This window comes from Vanessa tameamea, chromosome 29, assembly GCF_037043105.1.
Source record: "Vanessa tameamea isolate UH-Manoa-2023 chromosome 29, ilVanTame1 primary haplotype, whole genome shotgun sequence".
Classification (NCBI taxonomy): Eukaryota; Metazoa; Arthropoda; class Insecta; order Lepidoptera; family Nymphalidae; genus Vanessa; species Vanessa tameamea.
Genome location: NC_087337.1, coordinates 4,781,092 through 4,797,526, shown reverse-complemented (window position 1 = coordinate 4,797,526; position 16,435 = coordinate 4,781,092). Strand labels below are relative to the sequence as shown.

The window sequence follows — 16,435 nt, the reverse complement described above, 5'->3', positions numbered from 1 at the left end:
TTAAGTTTAACTTATATCAGGAATTTGACATAGAGCAACTAAAATCAATTAAAAAAAACTTAATTTACGTTGTCATCTTTTAAATATTTACGTACAATTATCTGATCGAAAGGAGCAGAAGGACACGTATCCAGTGCAAATAATAATATTTAACCCTTTCAAATCAAAAGAAAATAGTAGTGCTTGACGTCATGCGAATGATGAATATTAAGCGATTGTGATTTGGTTATAAGTGGCGTTTTGTGTGGACACGTATTAATGTATTTAGTGAAATTACAAAAATGGAAACCGATTGGATGATAGAAGACTCGACGACACCTAAGGTATTATATGAAACTACGAAATAGGGCACAGCAGTACTGTCATGCCAATCTATTCCGCCATCTTTGCCTCTCTAGCACCATAGGTTTCCTTAATTCATTGCTTTTCCCATGAAATCTTAATTAAACAATTATAACGTCGACATAATCGGACATAACAATTGAAAACGAACATATCTCTGTTGAAAATAAGTTGTCGAAAAGTTAAAATGTCAATTTCAAGTTCTGCATTGCAGTTGTAAAATGTATTATTTTAACCCAATTTCGTCTTTTGAACACTATTTTCTTCCTTAAACTCACATTATGTAGTCTAATTCGAGTTGATAATGTTATTAACGATTCTTGTTAACAATCGAATCAATTTTACGAGAATTTTACGTGATTCGTTTTTCCATCGAAACTGTTCGAATATTTTAAATTATTGTCTGAATTATATTTAAAAACAATCTTCAAGAAACAAAACAACTATTCAAATATACAGTCAAGCCACTATCTAACCATATCCTGGTCCTGGATATAGATTACCCTGAGCGTTTGTAAAACAATTTACTTTCTCAAAAATTTCACTACCAACAAATATTTATACTTACTATTATGACATTATGTATTTCATTATAATTTCAATGTATATGTAATCGTTGAAAGTGATACATAATGATTAGATAGACCAGTTTTAAACATTTGATTTATAAAAAAAATTATGAATATTCATACATTCACATATTAATATAACATTTATATTGTGATACTGTGTATTGGATACCCAGTGTATGGGAAGCATTACATACACAAAAATGCTTGGAAGATGTCTTTTTTTTAAATTATTTCTTATATGACCTATATATTAAGTTTTGTGTGTGAAATTAAACCTATTTCAGTAGCAACAGTTGTTACTAAGTTGATTTTTTTTCATTTCAAACTCATTGTACAACACATAAAACATAGTCGGTGTATTTTATTATTTTGGTACTTAAAAATGTTTTTTTTAATTTTTTTTATGTGCATTAAATGAATGGCAATTGTTAATCCAGTGGATTTGTAAATATTCTTTTTTTTTTTTCAAATTGAATTTGTCAATTCATGTTTACTGTATTATCTGATTAAAAAAGATATGTATTATATACTTACAATTTAGTTAGTTTTGAGTATGATTACCTATTGTAATTGGTTTTATATTTAGATTGTGATTTGTGTTGACCATGCATTAAATTGAAAAAAAAAAAATACAAAACCAAAGTACAAAAAAATCTTTGGATTTAAACACAAACGAACAGAAATTTGTTTCACTGTTAACTTCCTATTTACGAAAATTAATGTAATCTTCACAAAATGATATAAACACAGTATATACAAAATGATTTTATCCCAGTAATCTCTCATTTAAATCTCAGTATTTACAAATTTTCCTCATAAATTTGAGTTATAATCCAATTCAAAATGTGTTTTTTATTATTTTAATAAAGAAATTTGTGTTCTAAGTAAAAGAATAAACGAACCAATATGCTTTGATTTATTAGAATTCGGTTGTATTCATACTTTGAAAGTTTTCATATTAAAAAATTGATGTGATTTCCGTGTGCGTTCTAGTAAAGCTTCATCTTTCATCTCTTTTTCATGTGGAACTCGTTTTATTAATGTTTTATATATATTGTCATACTGATGAGTTTATTCTATGGCAAACAGTGTTGTTGTGTTTCGGTTTGAAGTGAGTGAGTCAGTGTAACTTCAGCTACATAATAACATCTTAGTTCCTAAGGTTTACAGGCAATGTAATGGGAAATTAATATTTCTTACAATGCTATTGTCTATGGGCGGTGCTGACCGCTTTATTGGGTAGATAATTAGCGAGTTTAACTACTTATTTTAAATAAATATATTATATATCTGATATCCTTATGCACTTATTGTAGTAATATTTAAGTAAGGCAACCCTTAAGTCCATTTTTTTTTATTGTATGTTTTCCTACATTAATAAGTAAAACAATGTATGTGAAATTTCAGGTGACGTCATTAACATCGTTGGACACAGGGGTTCGGCCCGCTCCGAGTGGAGCAGCGTACGTGGCTGAACGGAACACATGTCTCAATTTATTCTCAAGATGGAACGAAACAGACCAGGTAAATGAAGTTATGATATGACGTTGCCATGACCGGTTCCCTACCATAGTAATCATTTTCAAAGGTCATATAGCCATGTGCTGGAGATATTAAAGTGCACGAGTTTACTTGGTGGTAGGTCTTTGTGCAAGCCCGACTGGGTAGGTACACCCAGTCATCAGATATTCTACCAAACAACAGTACGCAGTATTTTTGTGTTCTGGTTTGAAGGGTGATTGAGCCAGTGTAACTACAGGCACGAGGGACATAACATCTTAGTTCCCAAGGTTGGTGGCGCATAGGTGATGTAAGGAATGGTTAATATTTCTTACAGCGCCTTTGTCTATGGGTGGTGGTGACCACTTACCAACAGGTTGACAATGCTCGACCAACCCACCAATAAAAAAAACAAGCTCATGTGAACTGTTATAATCCGATGGGACAATAAATCGGCACGACCATAGAGACTTCCGGGAGACGGGAGTGTTAACTGAAAGTTCAAAGTTTGGACTACTATACTAGTAGCTAGGTTCTCGGTAATACCAGCAAGACAATTTTTTTAAGAAATATTTTGTTTTATTTCCCCTATTTAACAAAAAATCACAAGTCCAGTTATGATATTCAAGAAACGAATTATTTCGCTTACTGATGGTAGAATACAAGTGTTCTCATAAAAATCGTACCATGATATTATGAATGAACTTGTTTTAGGGCACACGCTTAGGTCTCGTTGACAAAGGTCAGTCCTGCCCTGAGTCAGGTCAGGAGGTCATTGTCGTATTCGTAGTCTTTTAAGTGTGTTTTTATCCAGTAAAAAAAATATGGGGAATCGTAACTTTGTTTTCGGCTAATGAATAATCTTTGATCTTAATAATGGTATAAAGGTAAATTATAATATTATTGACAATACAAGAGCCGAGATGGCCCAGTGGTTAGAACGCGTGCATCTTAACCGATGATTTCGGGTTCAAATCCAGGCAGGCACCACTGAATTTTCATGTGCTTAATTTGTGTTTATAATTCATCTCGTGCTCGGCGGTGAAGGAAAACATCGTGAGGAAACCTGCATGTGTCTAATTTCAGCGAAATTCTGCCACATGTGTATTCCACCAACCCGCATTGGACCAGCGTGGTGGAATATGCTCCATACCTTCTCCTCAACGGGAGAGGAGGCCTTAGCCCAGCAGTGGGAAATTTACAGGCTGATTATGTTATGTTATGTATAATATTATTACATTGTTTCCATGCCTAAAGACGCCGTCCTGTTAAACTTTCACTGAATACAAAAATCGTATCAATAAAAGTGCAGCCAGTTTTCTCAAAGAGGTCCATGCTTATTTGTTCGATTTATTATTGAAAATTTGAGGAAAACATATTACGACTGCATTTTCACAAATCTCTTTCTATTCTATTCTATTCTATTTTTTATTTATGCAGTAGATACCTTATTATCCGGAAATCCGTTTATCCGGAATCCGTTTATCCGGACATTTTACGGACTCGATGGTCACCGTTGTGATTGCCGAAATAAGTAAAGAAACAAAATGTTTAGATAGCACAAAGACAGACATGTTACGAGGAGTTTATTCCCGTTTAAAGCAATTGGTCCTGCGTCTGAAGTAGTGGTTTATGAGTGCTGTGTGTGCGAGTACACTTGTGCTGTAATACGTTCTGCGTTGGCTGGTCTGTCTTGAGATTCATCGTAACCGAAATCGGTAGTTCCGGTTTATGTAACTACAGGTACAAGGTACATATCAGTTTTCCAATAAAATCACCATCCCTTACACCAATTTTATTTGGGGTAGCGTAGCATGTCTCCTTCCATAGCTCTCTGTCTGACGTCATCTCACAAGTAAGATTCTTTCTAGACGTATCGTCTTTCACACAATCCATCCATCGTTTCTATCTATGCTCAAGAACTTCTTCACAGCATGTGCCTCATTCCTCCGCGTAACATGTCCATACTATGATAGAATGTGGTGAACGTAAAAAGTTTGAGGTTACATTAATTTATGCAAAAGAACTAAAACAAACGAGTCAACTTTATTATCTCGTTGCGTGTTAGCTACGCTCGACACTTGCCAAACGCCATATTAAACTATAATAGTATTATACTTGTGTGCTTTTTTATTTAATGGCGAACTGTCGTCCAATATTTCTTTCGGCCCGTTCTCGGCTTTGACAGTGCACCACATATAAATGATCATAGCTTGGGTTATACTAAATAGATTTGCTACGAGGTCGATCGTCTCTGTATATGACAAAATGTCCAAAAAAATTGTGTTAAATTTGAGTTTGGCTAGGTTATGCTTGGTCATATTTAAGTACTTAACATTTTTGATTTTGACTTTTGACTTTGACTTTAGCATATTAGGTTAACATTTTTCTAATAACTTTTGAGGTATGTACAGGTTGTGGTAACAACTTTGTCTAGTCTAATGTTGTAAATGTGCTTGTAACTCTGTCTGTCTGTTTGCCTGTTTCGCTATCATGACCAGACCACTGAACTTGATTTGATGAAATTTGGTATGAAGCAAGCTTCTAGAGGGAGGACAAAGGCATTTTATAACAGACACCTGACGACCTACTCCTATAACGCGATCGAAACCGCGAGCGATAGCTAGTTATTTATAAATAAACGTTTTGTTAATAATAATGTCCACGATCCGTTAAAATTAGATCAGGCGACCGCAAATGCGGTGGGAGATAGGAAATATTCTTACGCGGTTAAAATTATGTATTATTGTGTTACTAGAAAGCCGTTCAATATCCAGCGTATATTAAAATGATACCACATGATTATGTTGTGAAAATTGAACCATTTTTTTTCTTTTTTATTTGTTATAAGTAGTTAGGTAGTTACTTAGATAGGGTTGTACAAAGCCCTACCATACATGACTGTTATGACTAATCATACGAAATAATACATTCGTATTTTCTTCGTTTCAAATCGAATCATAAAATAATATATAACTCAATTACGTATCTTAAATATAATAATGATTCTATTAATTGTCCTTGTGGGACTCCTGAAGTAAACCTACTGATTATTATAAACATTGAGTACTTGTTTTCGTCCGTGTCTTAGGGGTCTTTCAAGCTTTATCACAATCATAAGCCCGTTTCAGCCATAGGCCTCTCCCATGGCACGCCACTGAGCTCGATCTTTAGGGCTCCACCTACGCTCATCATCATATGAAGCAAGCTTGACTTCATCATATTCCGTTCAATTGTTTTGCCGTAAAAGCGTAACATATGGTTAGACAGATGGTTACTTTCGTATTTATAATATTAGTATAAATAATATTGAAATAGTACCTTTTAAATATATTTTTTATTTTTGAAATTTAGTCAGAATAATTCAACCAAAGATACCACAACGTTATGTTAAATAAATAGTACACTAATGCCATTTTGATTTTGATATAATTGCAATTTTTTTTTAGGTGGAATTTGTGGAACAGTTACTGGCGCGAATGTGCCATTATCAACATGGTCACATCAATGCATACCTCAAACCGATGCTGCAGAGGGATTTCATCAGCATGCTTCCAAGTAAGTATTTTCTTTACGTCATTTGTAAGCGGACAGGCCAATGGGCTGATGGTAAGTCTCCACCGCCAGGAGAAGTCGACGCTGTTAGAAATATTAACCGGCGTTAGCGTAAGAAGCTACATAATCCAGCGAGAGTTTCACCATGAGGGGATTATACTTGAAATGATACGCGACATTCCACCGAGTTTTACGCCCGGAGTTTTTCTCTCGATGTGTAGATTGTCACGTTTATTGTAATTTATTTGAAGGATAATATTGCTTAATTTGTGTGCAACGGTGAAATCGGTTGCCTTTCGAAATTCTTTGAGTTAATTGGAAGTACTCTGATGATATTTTACGTTTAAGTGCAGATAGGACGCGTGACTGTAACTTTAATGCTTACAAATAGCAGAGAGTTGGTGCTTACGCTGCTAAATACGAGATTATATTAAAGATAAATAGGGTGGTCTTAGTATTTATTGATTTCTGGGCAGGATATATAAAAATTTGATTGTTCTTTATTGATATACTCTGTATTCAAAATGGCGGAAAGGAGTATTTACTGTGTTTCTTGTCGGTTCTTCTTGGTAGAATATACTTTCAGAACCGATGGTGGTTTAACATTTAATTCGACACTGTGACATGACGATTCAAAAGTGCTTTTATGCCTACTTGATTGAAGAATGTTTTTATGTGATTTGAAATCATAATCTCTACATAGTATAAGACTAAGTCACTTCCCGTCGTCCGTACGCATCGATCTTTTAAACTACGCAACGGATCTTAGTGCTGTTTTCAGCGATACACGGAGTGATTCAAGAGGAAGCTTGATTTGTGTAATACGTCCTTATTATAGTAGAGAAAAGCCGAGTATTTCAATTTTTTTTTTTGGCCGGAAAAATCATTTTAACATTGTAACAACCATTGTAACCATTGTAAACCGTTGTACATACATATTCTACATCCTTGTGAAGCAGGGACGGATAGCTAGTTAGTTATAAGAGCGTCTTTTTTTCCTGAGGTAAGGACAGCAAAAAAACAATCCACATATGTATTGAAATTCATGTTTGCCTGTTTTCGTCGTCGAATTAAGGTTATACAAGAAAGTCAAAGATGAAATGAAGGCGTGCTAATAGTTGAAGAATTTGTAGAAATCACGGAAAGTATTTAATCTTGTAGAGACAGCAAAAAAATGTTACCATTAATTTTGTAATGAGGTTTATTTGAGATCGTTTTTGGTGTGATTAATTAGATTTTGTAAGATAAGAAAATAAGTTAGTATTTTTTTTATTTACTTTACAACATCCACGGGCTCACAGTTGCCCGTGGCTTTTTTTACATTTTATTTTTTATAAATTGTGGCTTTATTTTATATTTTTACTGAACATCAGCAGATCTTCGCTGGACTTCGAGCTTGTCGTCTTCTTGGAAGACGTGGCCCACACTGACATGTTTTTTTTTTTTCAATTTAAAATAATATATAAATAGTTCATAATAAATAATATATGATAATATATAATATATAAAAATACTGTATATGGTGATATAAGTTAGTATGGGTCTTAACTTGGACTGTAAGAAATTTCTTACGAGAGTTTGTACGGATTTGTCCTTTTTACGAGAAAATATATTAACTCTAGCGATGCTAATTGACATGATTCATATGCAAATTTAATTAAATCCGTCTCCTTTTTTTTTTTTTCTAACCGTATATGCAAACTAAGTGGAAATTACCCGAGCGACCGTGTGCGGGCTAAACTCTATTACGAAGATAATTAGAATTAAATGAAATTCTTGGTCTCCCTTCTTTCGTACCATCAGATCAGCACAAATTCTTTCGCGTGATGGTGGTTATGTTGAGGTTTACAGATATTAGCATTAGCAGCCTGTAAATTTCCCACTGCTGGGCTAAAGGCCTCCTCTCCCTTTGAGGAGAAGGTTTGGAGCATATTCCACCACGCTGCTCCAATGCGGGTTGGCGGAATACACATGTGGCAGAATTTCGTTGAAATTAGACACATGCAGGTTTCCTCACGATGTTTTCCTTCACCGCCGAGCACGAGATGAATTATAAACACAAATTAAGCACATGAAAATTCAGTGGTGCCTGCCTGGGTTTGAACCCGAAATCATCGGTTAAGATGCACGCGTTCTAACCACTGGGTCATCTCGACGGTTTACAGATATGTAATAGAATTTTATTTTGTGGTAGGGCTTTGTCTGCCATGTCCGACCGTCCCCGCCCGTCTGGGCTGTATATTATACAATAATGATTAGTTCGAAGGGTGACTGACTCAATGTAACTACAGACACAAGGGTTTTAACATTTTAGTTACCAAGGTTTGTGGTGCGTTCTAAGGGATCGTGCTAATATTTCTTATTGGTTTTGTCTACGGGCGGTGTTGACCATCTACCAACAGATGGCCTCTTTTGCAGTCTGTCTCTTTATTTGGATTAAATAAATATATTTTTAGTAATACATCACATATATAAACTGTATATTAAAATGTTTCCAGAAAAAGGCTTAGATCACGTAGCGGAAAACATCTTATCCTACCTTGACGCTAGTTCCCTCTGCGCTGCGGAGCTGGTCTGTCGCGAGTGGCAGCGTGTTATATCTGAGGGTATGCTGTGGAAGAAACTCGTGGAAAGGAAAGTTCGAACTGACTCGCTATGGCGAGGACTCGCTGAGAGGAGAGGATGGTAAGTGGAGATTGCTTAATGGTCGTACCGAACCCTAGGTCGGTCTAATAAAAAATATTGGTGTCTCTTTCAAGAAATTCTCATTAGTATCTCGGAGACTCCGCTAACTTATACTTGGATAGCTTGTTGGTGAACCTGACGTCCTGGCTTTGAACCCCGGATCGGACTAATAAAAAGTTATTGGCGTCTCTGTCGAGAAATTATCATTAGTATCTCATTAGTAAGTTTGAAAGTTTCTCTAAGTTATACTCCCGTGCCTCCAAAAGTACGTAAAGCCGTTGGATCTGGGTCTGAATTATCTTAAAAGAGAGAGCACATTTGGGTAGTCTCCTTGAAGACCGGTCGCTGTCGCCAAATTAGTTCAGGAAGTTACCATAATAATTATTTAATTACAAAACTTGCAACTCAAAATAGAAACTTGGAACTTGCAATGTACCAAGAATTTTGCAGACACTATTTTGGTGTTAAATTTATTATCTATGACCGTTATTTTTATCTGTATAATTTGTCTTATCATGTAAGATTGTCTGTTACCATACCATAATATCGCCTTCCAGGATAATGTACCTGTTCAAACCGAAGCCTGGTTGCCAGCATCCGTCTCATTCGTTCTACCGTCAGCTCTACCCGAAGATCATTCAGGACATACAGTCGATAGAGGACAACTGGCGTATGGGAAGACACAACTTACAAGTAATATTAATACTGTTTATTATACAACAGAGTTTTGCTCAGAGCGTTGCGTTGTGGGGGATCTGGGCTTCTAAGTGTCCTGAGCATTGTAATCCACCTTGCCATCTACACTAGGCAAGTGAGTTCCATCGTAGACTGCATCAGTCCACCATCAGATATGCCTGTGGTCAAGCAACTGTAGACTTAAAGAGGGCTATGATGAATTTAGAGAAACGTTTATCATCATAATTAGTAATTATTGAAAGTTTTTAATTAGTAATGATTGTGGTCTAGACGATAGAAAATGTTTTATCTATTTATATGTTTGTAATTAAACTTTGGTGAGGTGCTCTGGTCCAGTCAGAGACGGCTCCGACATCATATAAGAAATTTTCTTAAAGTAGAGTTTGAGAGTGTGTAAGCCCAACTTGGTGGGTACCACCCACTCATCAGATACTCTATGTTCCGGTTTGATGAGTGAGTGTATCAGTAAAGCTGCATATACAAGAGAGATAACATCTTAGTTCCCAAGGTTGGTGGTTGGCGCATTGGTGATGTAAGGAATGGTTAATGTTTCTTACAGCGCCAGCGCAACGGCTGGTGGACCATTTAGCACCAGGTGACCTATTAGTCTGTCCGCCTACCTATATCATGAAAACAGTTTGATGTACACCCTTACTCTGTTCTTTCGAAGCAGGATGGGTAGCTAATAGTCAATTAAAAGGGGTCACTGTGTAATAAACCTTAAAAACACCGACCTGTTCTATATGCAATGAGTTTTATAAGTTACAATGCTAATATACATAATTTTGATGAATTTATTTGTATTGATGTAAGTTATGTATCTGTTTCAGAGGATAAATTGTCGATCAGAGAACTCGAAGGGTGTCTACTGTTTGCAATATGATGACAACAAGATTGTGTCCGGACTGAGAGACAATACAATCAAAATATGGGACAGAAAGACGTTACAGTGTGTTAAGGTTAGTTTGTATGTTCAATGTATACGAGCTGAAACTGCGACCCTATTGCGCGTTTGGAGTTATTGTTGTAGCCTAAGTGAGTCCTTGTTACATCAGCTTTCTGCCAGTGAAAGTTCCGTCAAAATCGGTCCAGCCGTTCCAGAGATTAACCGGAACAAACAGACGGACAGACATAAATTGAAAAACAATGTTGTTTTGGTGTATGTGCCGTGTATACATACATATGTATTTAATGAAAAGTTATTATTTTAATATTATAAAAGACAATTTATTTATAGATATACTGGCTGTGACAAACAACCGTCCCCTGTTTTAACCCCAATTGGGTGTAGATTTCTAAAGATACAGTATTAGGATACATACATTTTAAATTTCAAGTCTCTTACTTCAAAAACATAGGACTTTGATACTATCTTCCAAACCCCGTTTTACCCCCGTAGGGGTGGAGTTTCGTAAATCCGTTCTTAGCGGACGTTTACACCCAAATATACATACAAATAAGGAACCTACCTGCCAAATTTCAAGTTTGTGTTTAATCAGTGAATGGTATTTTGCTTTAATATACATAGATTTATCCATTTTGGAATACATTCCTATAATCGGTAGTGTACTGGCAGTTAACCAACTAGTCTGTCGCCCCAGGAGCTGCAGGGCCACACGGGCTCGGTGCTGTGCCTGCAGTACGACGAGCGCGCCATCATCTCGGGCTCCTCGGACAGCACGGTGCGCGTGTGGGACGTGACGACGGGCGCCATGCTCAACACGCTCATACACCACTGCGAGGCCGTGCTGCACCTCCGGTTCTGCAACGGCATGATGGTCACGTGCAGCAAGGTACGCTCCCCGCTCCCTCCCTCCTGGGGAGAGATCAGTGCTGTATGCTTGTGTAAGCATTGCCAACTTTAATCGGACTGCAACAGAAAAAATAAACAGTAACAGCCTGTAAATTTTCCACTGCTGGGCTAAGGCCTCCTCTACTTTTGTGGAACAGGTTTGAAGCATATTCCACCATGCTGCCTCAATGCTGGTTGGTGGATACGCATGGTGCAGAATTTCGTTGAAATTAGACACATGCGGGTGTCCTCATATATTACTAACACTAAAATTAAGCACATGAAATTTCAGTGTTGCTTGCCTGGGTTTGAACTCGCTATCACGGGTTAAGATGCACGTGATCTAACCGCTGGGCCATCTCGGCTCTCATAATCAGGCTGCGGTATTTCGTAAAAGAAAATTGTAACTACAGAACCTCTATTAACCGAACTAATTGGGTCTAGTTCCTGTAACCGAAAATTGTGTACTTTGGGACAAGATCAAACAAAAATAACATCTTTTCGCATAAAAACAGTACCGTCTATTAAAGTCAAACTCAGTCAAAAATCTTTATTCAATATAGAAGTGTTTACACTTGCTTATTGATTGTCAAAAATCTACCACCGGTTCGGAATTTAGCACCTCGGACCTGAGAAGAACCGGCGAAAGAAACTCAGCGGGAAATATATATATATATATACATTTTTTTTTTTTTTAATTTGAGTTCTGAATATGTATCATATTTGAGCTTAGATTGCGATCGTGTGGATGTGTGTGCGTGCAGGACCGGTCGATAGCGGTGTGGGACATGACGTCGACGACGGAGATCATGCTGCGGCGCGTGCTGGTGGGGCACCGCGCCGCCGTCAACGTCGTGGACTTCGACGAGAAGTACATCGTCAGCGCCAGCGGGGACCGCACCATCAAGGTCCGCTCAGCCTTATATCATCACATCGTCAGTCACATCAACATACTGTGCTCCTGGTGGTATCTTTCTTCACCGTTGAGTTGAAATTATGAGAGATTTACATGGCGGTAGAGCTTCGGGCGAGCCCGTTTGAATAGTCAGCACCCACCCATAATATATTCTAGAGCTAAACAGCGTTAGTTTTGTTTTCTAGTTTTAAGGGTGAGTGAACCAGTGGAACTACACGCACAAGAGTCTTAACATCTCAGTTCTCAGGGTTGGAGAAATAGTTAAAATTTCTTACGGTATCTAATGTCAATGCACCACTGTGGTGACCACTTACCGTCAGATGTCTCATTTGTCCGTCTGCCAACTTATATTTAAAAATATTTATAGTCGAGAGATCTTGTGGGGCACTTAGTTGGAACTTGAGCTAATTATAATATGTATTAAGTTACGGACGTAATCAAATGAATTAACAATGTTTGAGAATAATTCAATTTTTATGATAAACCGCCTCAATAAACTTTATGAAGTTACAATTTATTTAGCCTTCAGTGCTAAATTTTTATTATAAATTCCGTGTGAATTGAAACAATAACAAAAATATATATTTAAATAATATTATACAAATACGTATATAATATAAGGTAGGTAATGTCGCCTGGCTTTTCCTTGCGTGACGATTTCTGGCAGTTCAGTCTACTGTAAACCCAGTAGCGTAGCTAGCGTAGGGCCAGGTGGTGCAGTGCACCAGAGCCCCGTAGCACAGGGGGCCCTTTAACCTAAGCTTTGAAAAGAGCTTTGAATAGAAATGACTTATGGATTTAGCCTACTAACGATAAGTTCAACTCACTGTATCCTGTATCCTATTATTATTCCTATCTATAAATTTGAGGGGAGTATATAAGTTAAAGAGGGGGTGAGGGCCCGATTGTTTTTTTATATGTACCGATGCCCTTGTCCACCTAGCCACTGTGTAAACCATATAAAAGAACTTCGTTGTAAAAAAGATGAATTATAAACACAAAATCGTTTGAATTTCCAGGTGTGGAACACGTCGTCGTGCGAGTTCGTCCGCACGCTCAACGGTCACAAGCGAGGGATCGCGTGCCTCCAGTACAGGGATAGACTGGTGGTGTCCGGCTCCTCGGACAACACTATCAGGCTGTGGGATATCGAGTGTGGCCAGTGTATACGTGTGCTGGAGGGACATGAGGAACTTGTTCGGTGTATACGGTGAGTTGTTATCTATCTATATTTTAATATCTATATATAGATAGACAAATATTCTTTTATTTTCAAGACAAAATACATGTTTGTGTATGGCATATCGCTATTAATAGGCATTTTCTCCTGTCTGTTTAACAGTTTCGTGGGTTTAGTAGCTATTGCAGAGTTTTAGTGTTAACAATAAAAAAAAATTGACATACATACAAATTCGTATTATGTTCTCTTAAATTTTCAAAAATGATTAAGCCATTCTGTTGACCACTGGACTAATTATAATATACATATGTATATATATCTAAATAGATGTTACCTGCTTTGCTGTAATACAAAAAATATACGTAAGAGTGAGAATCAACAGAATTCAAATAATTCACAGCCTGTAACAATCTATGGACGATTCTGCTTCTGTTGGTTAGTCTCATATTTTTTCCTATATAAGCATACAGTCTTTGTGTAGTGTATGTATAAAGTAAATGAGGAATATCATAATTCTTTATGACCAATTGGTACTGCAGGTTCGACAACAAGCGCATCGTGAGCGGCGCGTACGACGGCAAGATCAAGGTGTGGGACCTGCGCGCCGCGCTCGACGTGCGCACGCCGCACCAGGACCTCTGCCTGCGCACGCTCGTGGTGAGCCGCCCCATATATTCGAACATCACATTTATCTATTTTTGTTGTATTTGTTAACGGCTATTGTATAAGGACTGCATTGACTGAGTTGAAAACATCGAAACATACATACATCGAAATGTATACTTTATTAAAGTATGCTTTAACAAACACTTTCGAAGATTAATTTTACAGAATTGTATGAAATATAAAGCTAACACCAGTTTGGTATGTAAATTCTATCGACTAGAAACGACAAGACCCACGGTAGTTATTCTTTTCCAATAAATAGATTTATGCTACCAGTATAAATATAAATTTACATTTGACTGACCATCTGCAATCAAAGCGGTCTTATCGGTATCATTAGACGTGCATATTTTTAGTATAAAATTTGATTTCAGGAGCACACGGGTCGTGTATTCCGTCTTCAGTTCGACGAGTTTCAAATCGTATCCTCATCCCACGACGACACGATCCTCGTGTGGGACTTCCTAAACTACGGCGGGACTTCGCCGGCAGCGCCGCCCCCGCGACGCACCTCCGCGGAGCTCGACCGACCCTTCTATGACTAGGTACTAGTCAACACCTTATATCCAACCGTTAATATCTCGTCTGAGTATGTTTAGAAAAGTCATTTTTTATGTATAAAATTCGTTGTTGGTATATAGTCAGCCTGCATGAGGTCAAAAGTCAAATAAACAACATTTGACATCGAATTGAAGCGATATCATTGGTCGAGACCTCGAATAATCTATGATATTTATAAAAACGTATTGAATGTTGATGAAACTTATATTGACGGAACTGTAGATGTAGAATTAAAATGGATATAAGTATTCAACTGTAATAGTGTTGTATTATAAATAAAGAATTGTTTGTAGTGCACAATATAACTGTGCTATTAGCCAATGGCAAGAAATATCTAAATCTAAGGTGTGTTTATTTTTTTTTTTCTTTATTCCTACTATGATTTCTAGACAGGATATATAAAAATTTAATTGTACTTTACTGACACACTCTGTAATAAAATGAGTTTAGTCTACATTCCAAAAGCCATTAGTAGCTTTACATTTAAATATTGGACAAATATTGGACAACATCACGTACATTACTCTGATCCCAATGTAAGTAGCTAAAGCACTTGTGTTATGGAAAATCAGAAGTAACGACGGTATCACATACACCCAGACACAAGACAACATAGAAAACTAATGAACTTTTCCTATATTACTCGGCCGGGATCGAACCCGGAAACAACCCGGTCGTATTTAAATGATCATCATTCAAAAGTGCTTTTATGACTAGTTGAATTAATTTATATTTGATTATATTTCAGGTAAACTTAACGGACCGCATTTGGACGTTATTGTTATAATAACGGGTGAACAAATAGAGCGGTATCACATCGCCCCCCTCCATTCAATAAAGTGAAGTGACATTGTACTCAAGCAAAGTGTCGGGAAAGTGAAGTGTTAAAGTGAAAATGATACATTTACCTGTGACTCGAGTGCTACTATTTTGTATTTTATTTCTAATATGGGTTATCGTAAAATGGATCTCAGAAAGCATCCTATGAATACAATTTGGCTGTAAGTTTTCATTAATAATAGTTATTTACATATAACGTCATAATTTCGCCTTATAATTCAACCATATATATGTATAATGGATGTTCTGATTGAGTCGTATAAAAATGTATAACATGTTATTGAAAATGATAGATTAAACAGACCGTAACACCAATTTTATCGATAAGATTTATCATGGAATTGAGATGTGATGTTATGCAGTAGCGTGTTTTATGTATTTAATGTTTGAACAGTAATCTGAATGAATTTTAGTCGCTAGAATTATTGATTTCTATATTGAAATATGGCCTGAAAATTCTGTATATATTGTTTGAAGACGAGAAATTTGCTTTGTGGTAATTTGAGTGTTAATAACAATTGTGTGTACAGTGATTTAATACTATCCTGGTTAAAATTAGTTTAATGTACATTAAGGGAAAGACAGCTCAAGTTGGTTTTATTTCTATAAGTGTGACGTCTGAGTGTATGTTGAGTGACATACGTCATATTTCTTAGTCTATACACTGATAAATAAAACTCAATAGTAATACTAAAAAAAGTCAATAGTATTTATGACCGAGCGGCAAATCATAAATAATGTAGACCAGGAAAGAGGGATACAAGGAACTCAAAGTGTATATAAGATTAAATACTTGGCGTAGTTTGTTTGATCATGTCCTAAGGTGCTCACGTGCTAGAAAGCACGCTACTGCAGATGACAAAGCATAAATCTATGACTAATAAATATTTGTATGAGAAACGATGTTTGTGAATTTGTTAAGACGACCAGACTCTACTGTACTTATTTTAGCAGATATATCATACAAAAATATAATGTAAATAGTGATTTTAATTAATATGGAAAATTAAGTTTTTTTTTTTTTTTTTCGTTTTGTTCAATCGAGGTTCTTCCAAACCGGGAACTCCTTGTACGCTTATTATGGACTGTATCATAATAGTGTAAAATCTAGATGAACCATAATTAATATT

General features: G+C 36.4%; 1 protein-coding gene across 2 annotated transcripts; it reads left to right on the top strand.

The window, feature by feature from the left end:
• The first annotated feature begins 141 nt into the window (after positions 1–141).
• Slmb (supernumerary limbs) lies at positions 142–15,972 on the top strand. Of its 2 annotated transcripts, none has more exons than XM_026643720.2 (12): positions 142–323; positions 2,322–2,438; positions 5,864–5,972; positions 8,468–8,654; positions 9,212–9,347; positions 10,181–10,309; positions 10,952–11,143; positions 11,907–12,050; positions 13,078–13,268; positions 13,778–13,895; positions 14,282–14,449; positions 15,214–15,972. In XM_026643720.2, exons 1-11 carry the CDS (start codon positions 282–284, stop codon positions 14,447–14,449), a joined length of 1,533 nt encoding a protein of 510 aa, XP_026499505.1. In that variant the 5' UTR covers positions 142–281; the 3' UTR covers positions 15,214–15,972. The 2 variants fall into 2 exon arrangements, with proteins under 2 accessions (XP_026499505.1, XP_026499504.1); XM_026643719.2 differs by having other exon boundaries at positions 14,279–14,449; positions 15,214–15,971.
• Positions 15,973–16,435: the final 463 nt, after the last annotated feature.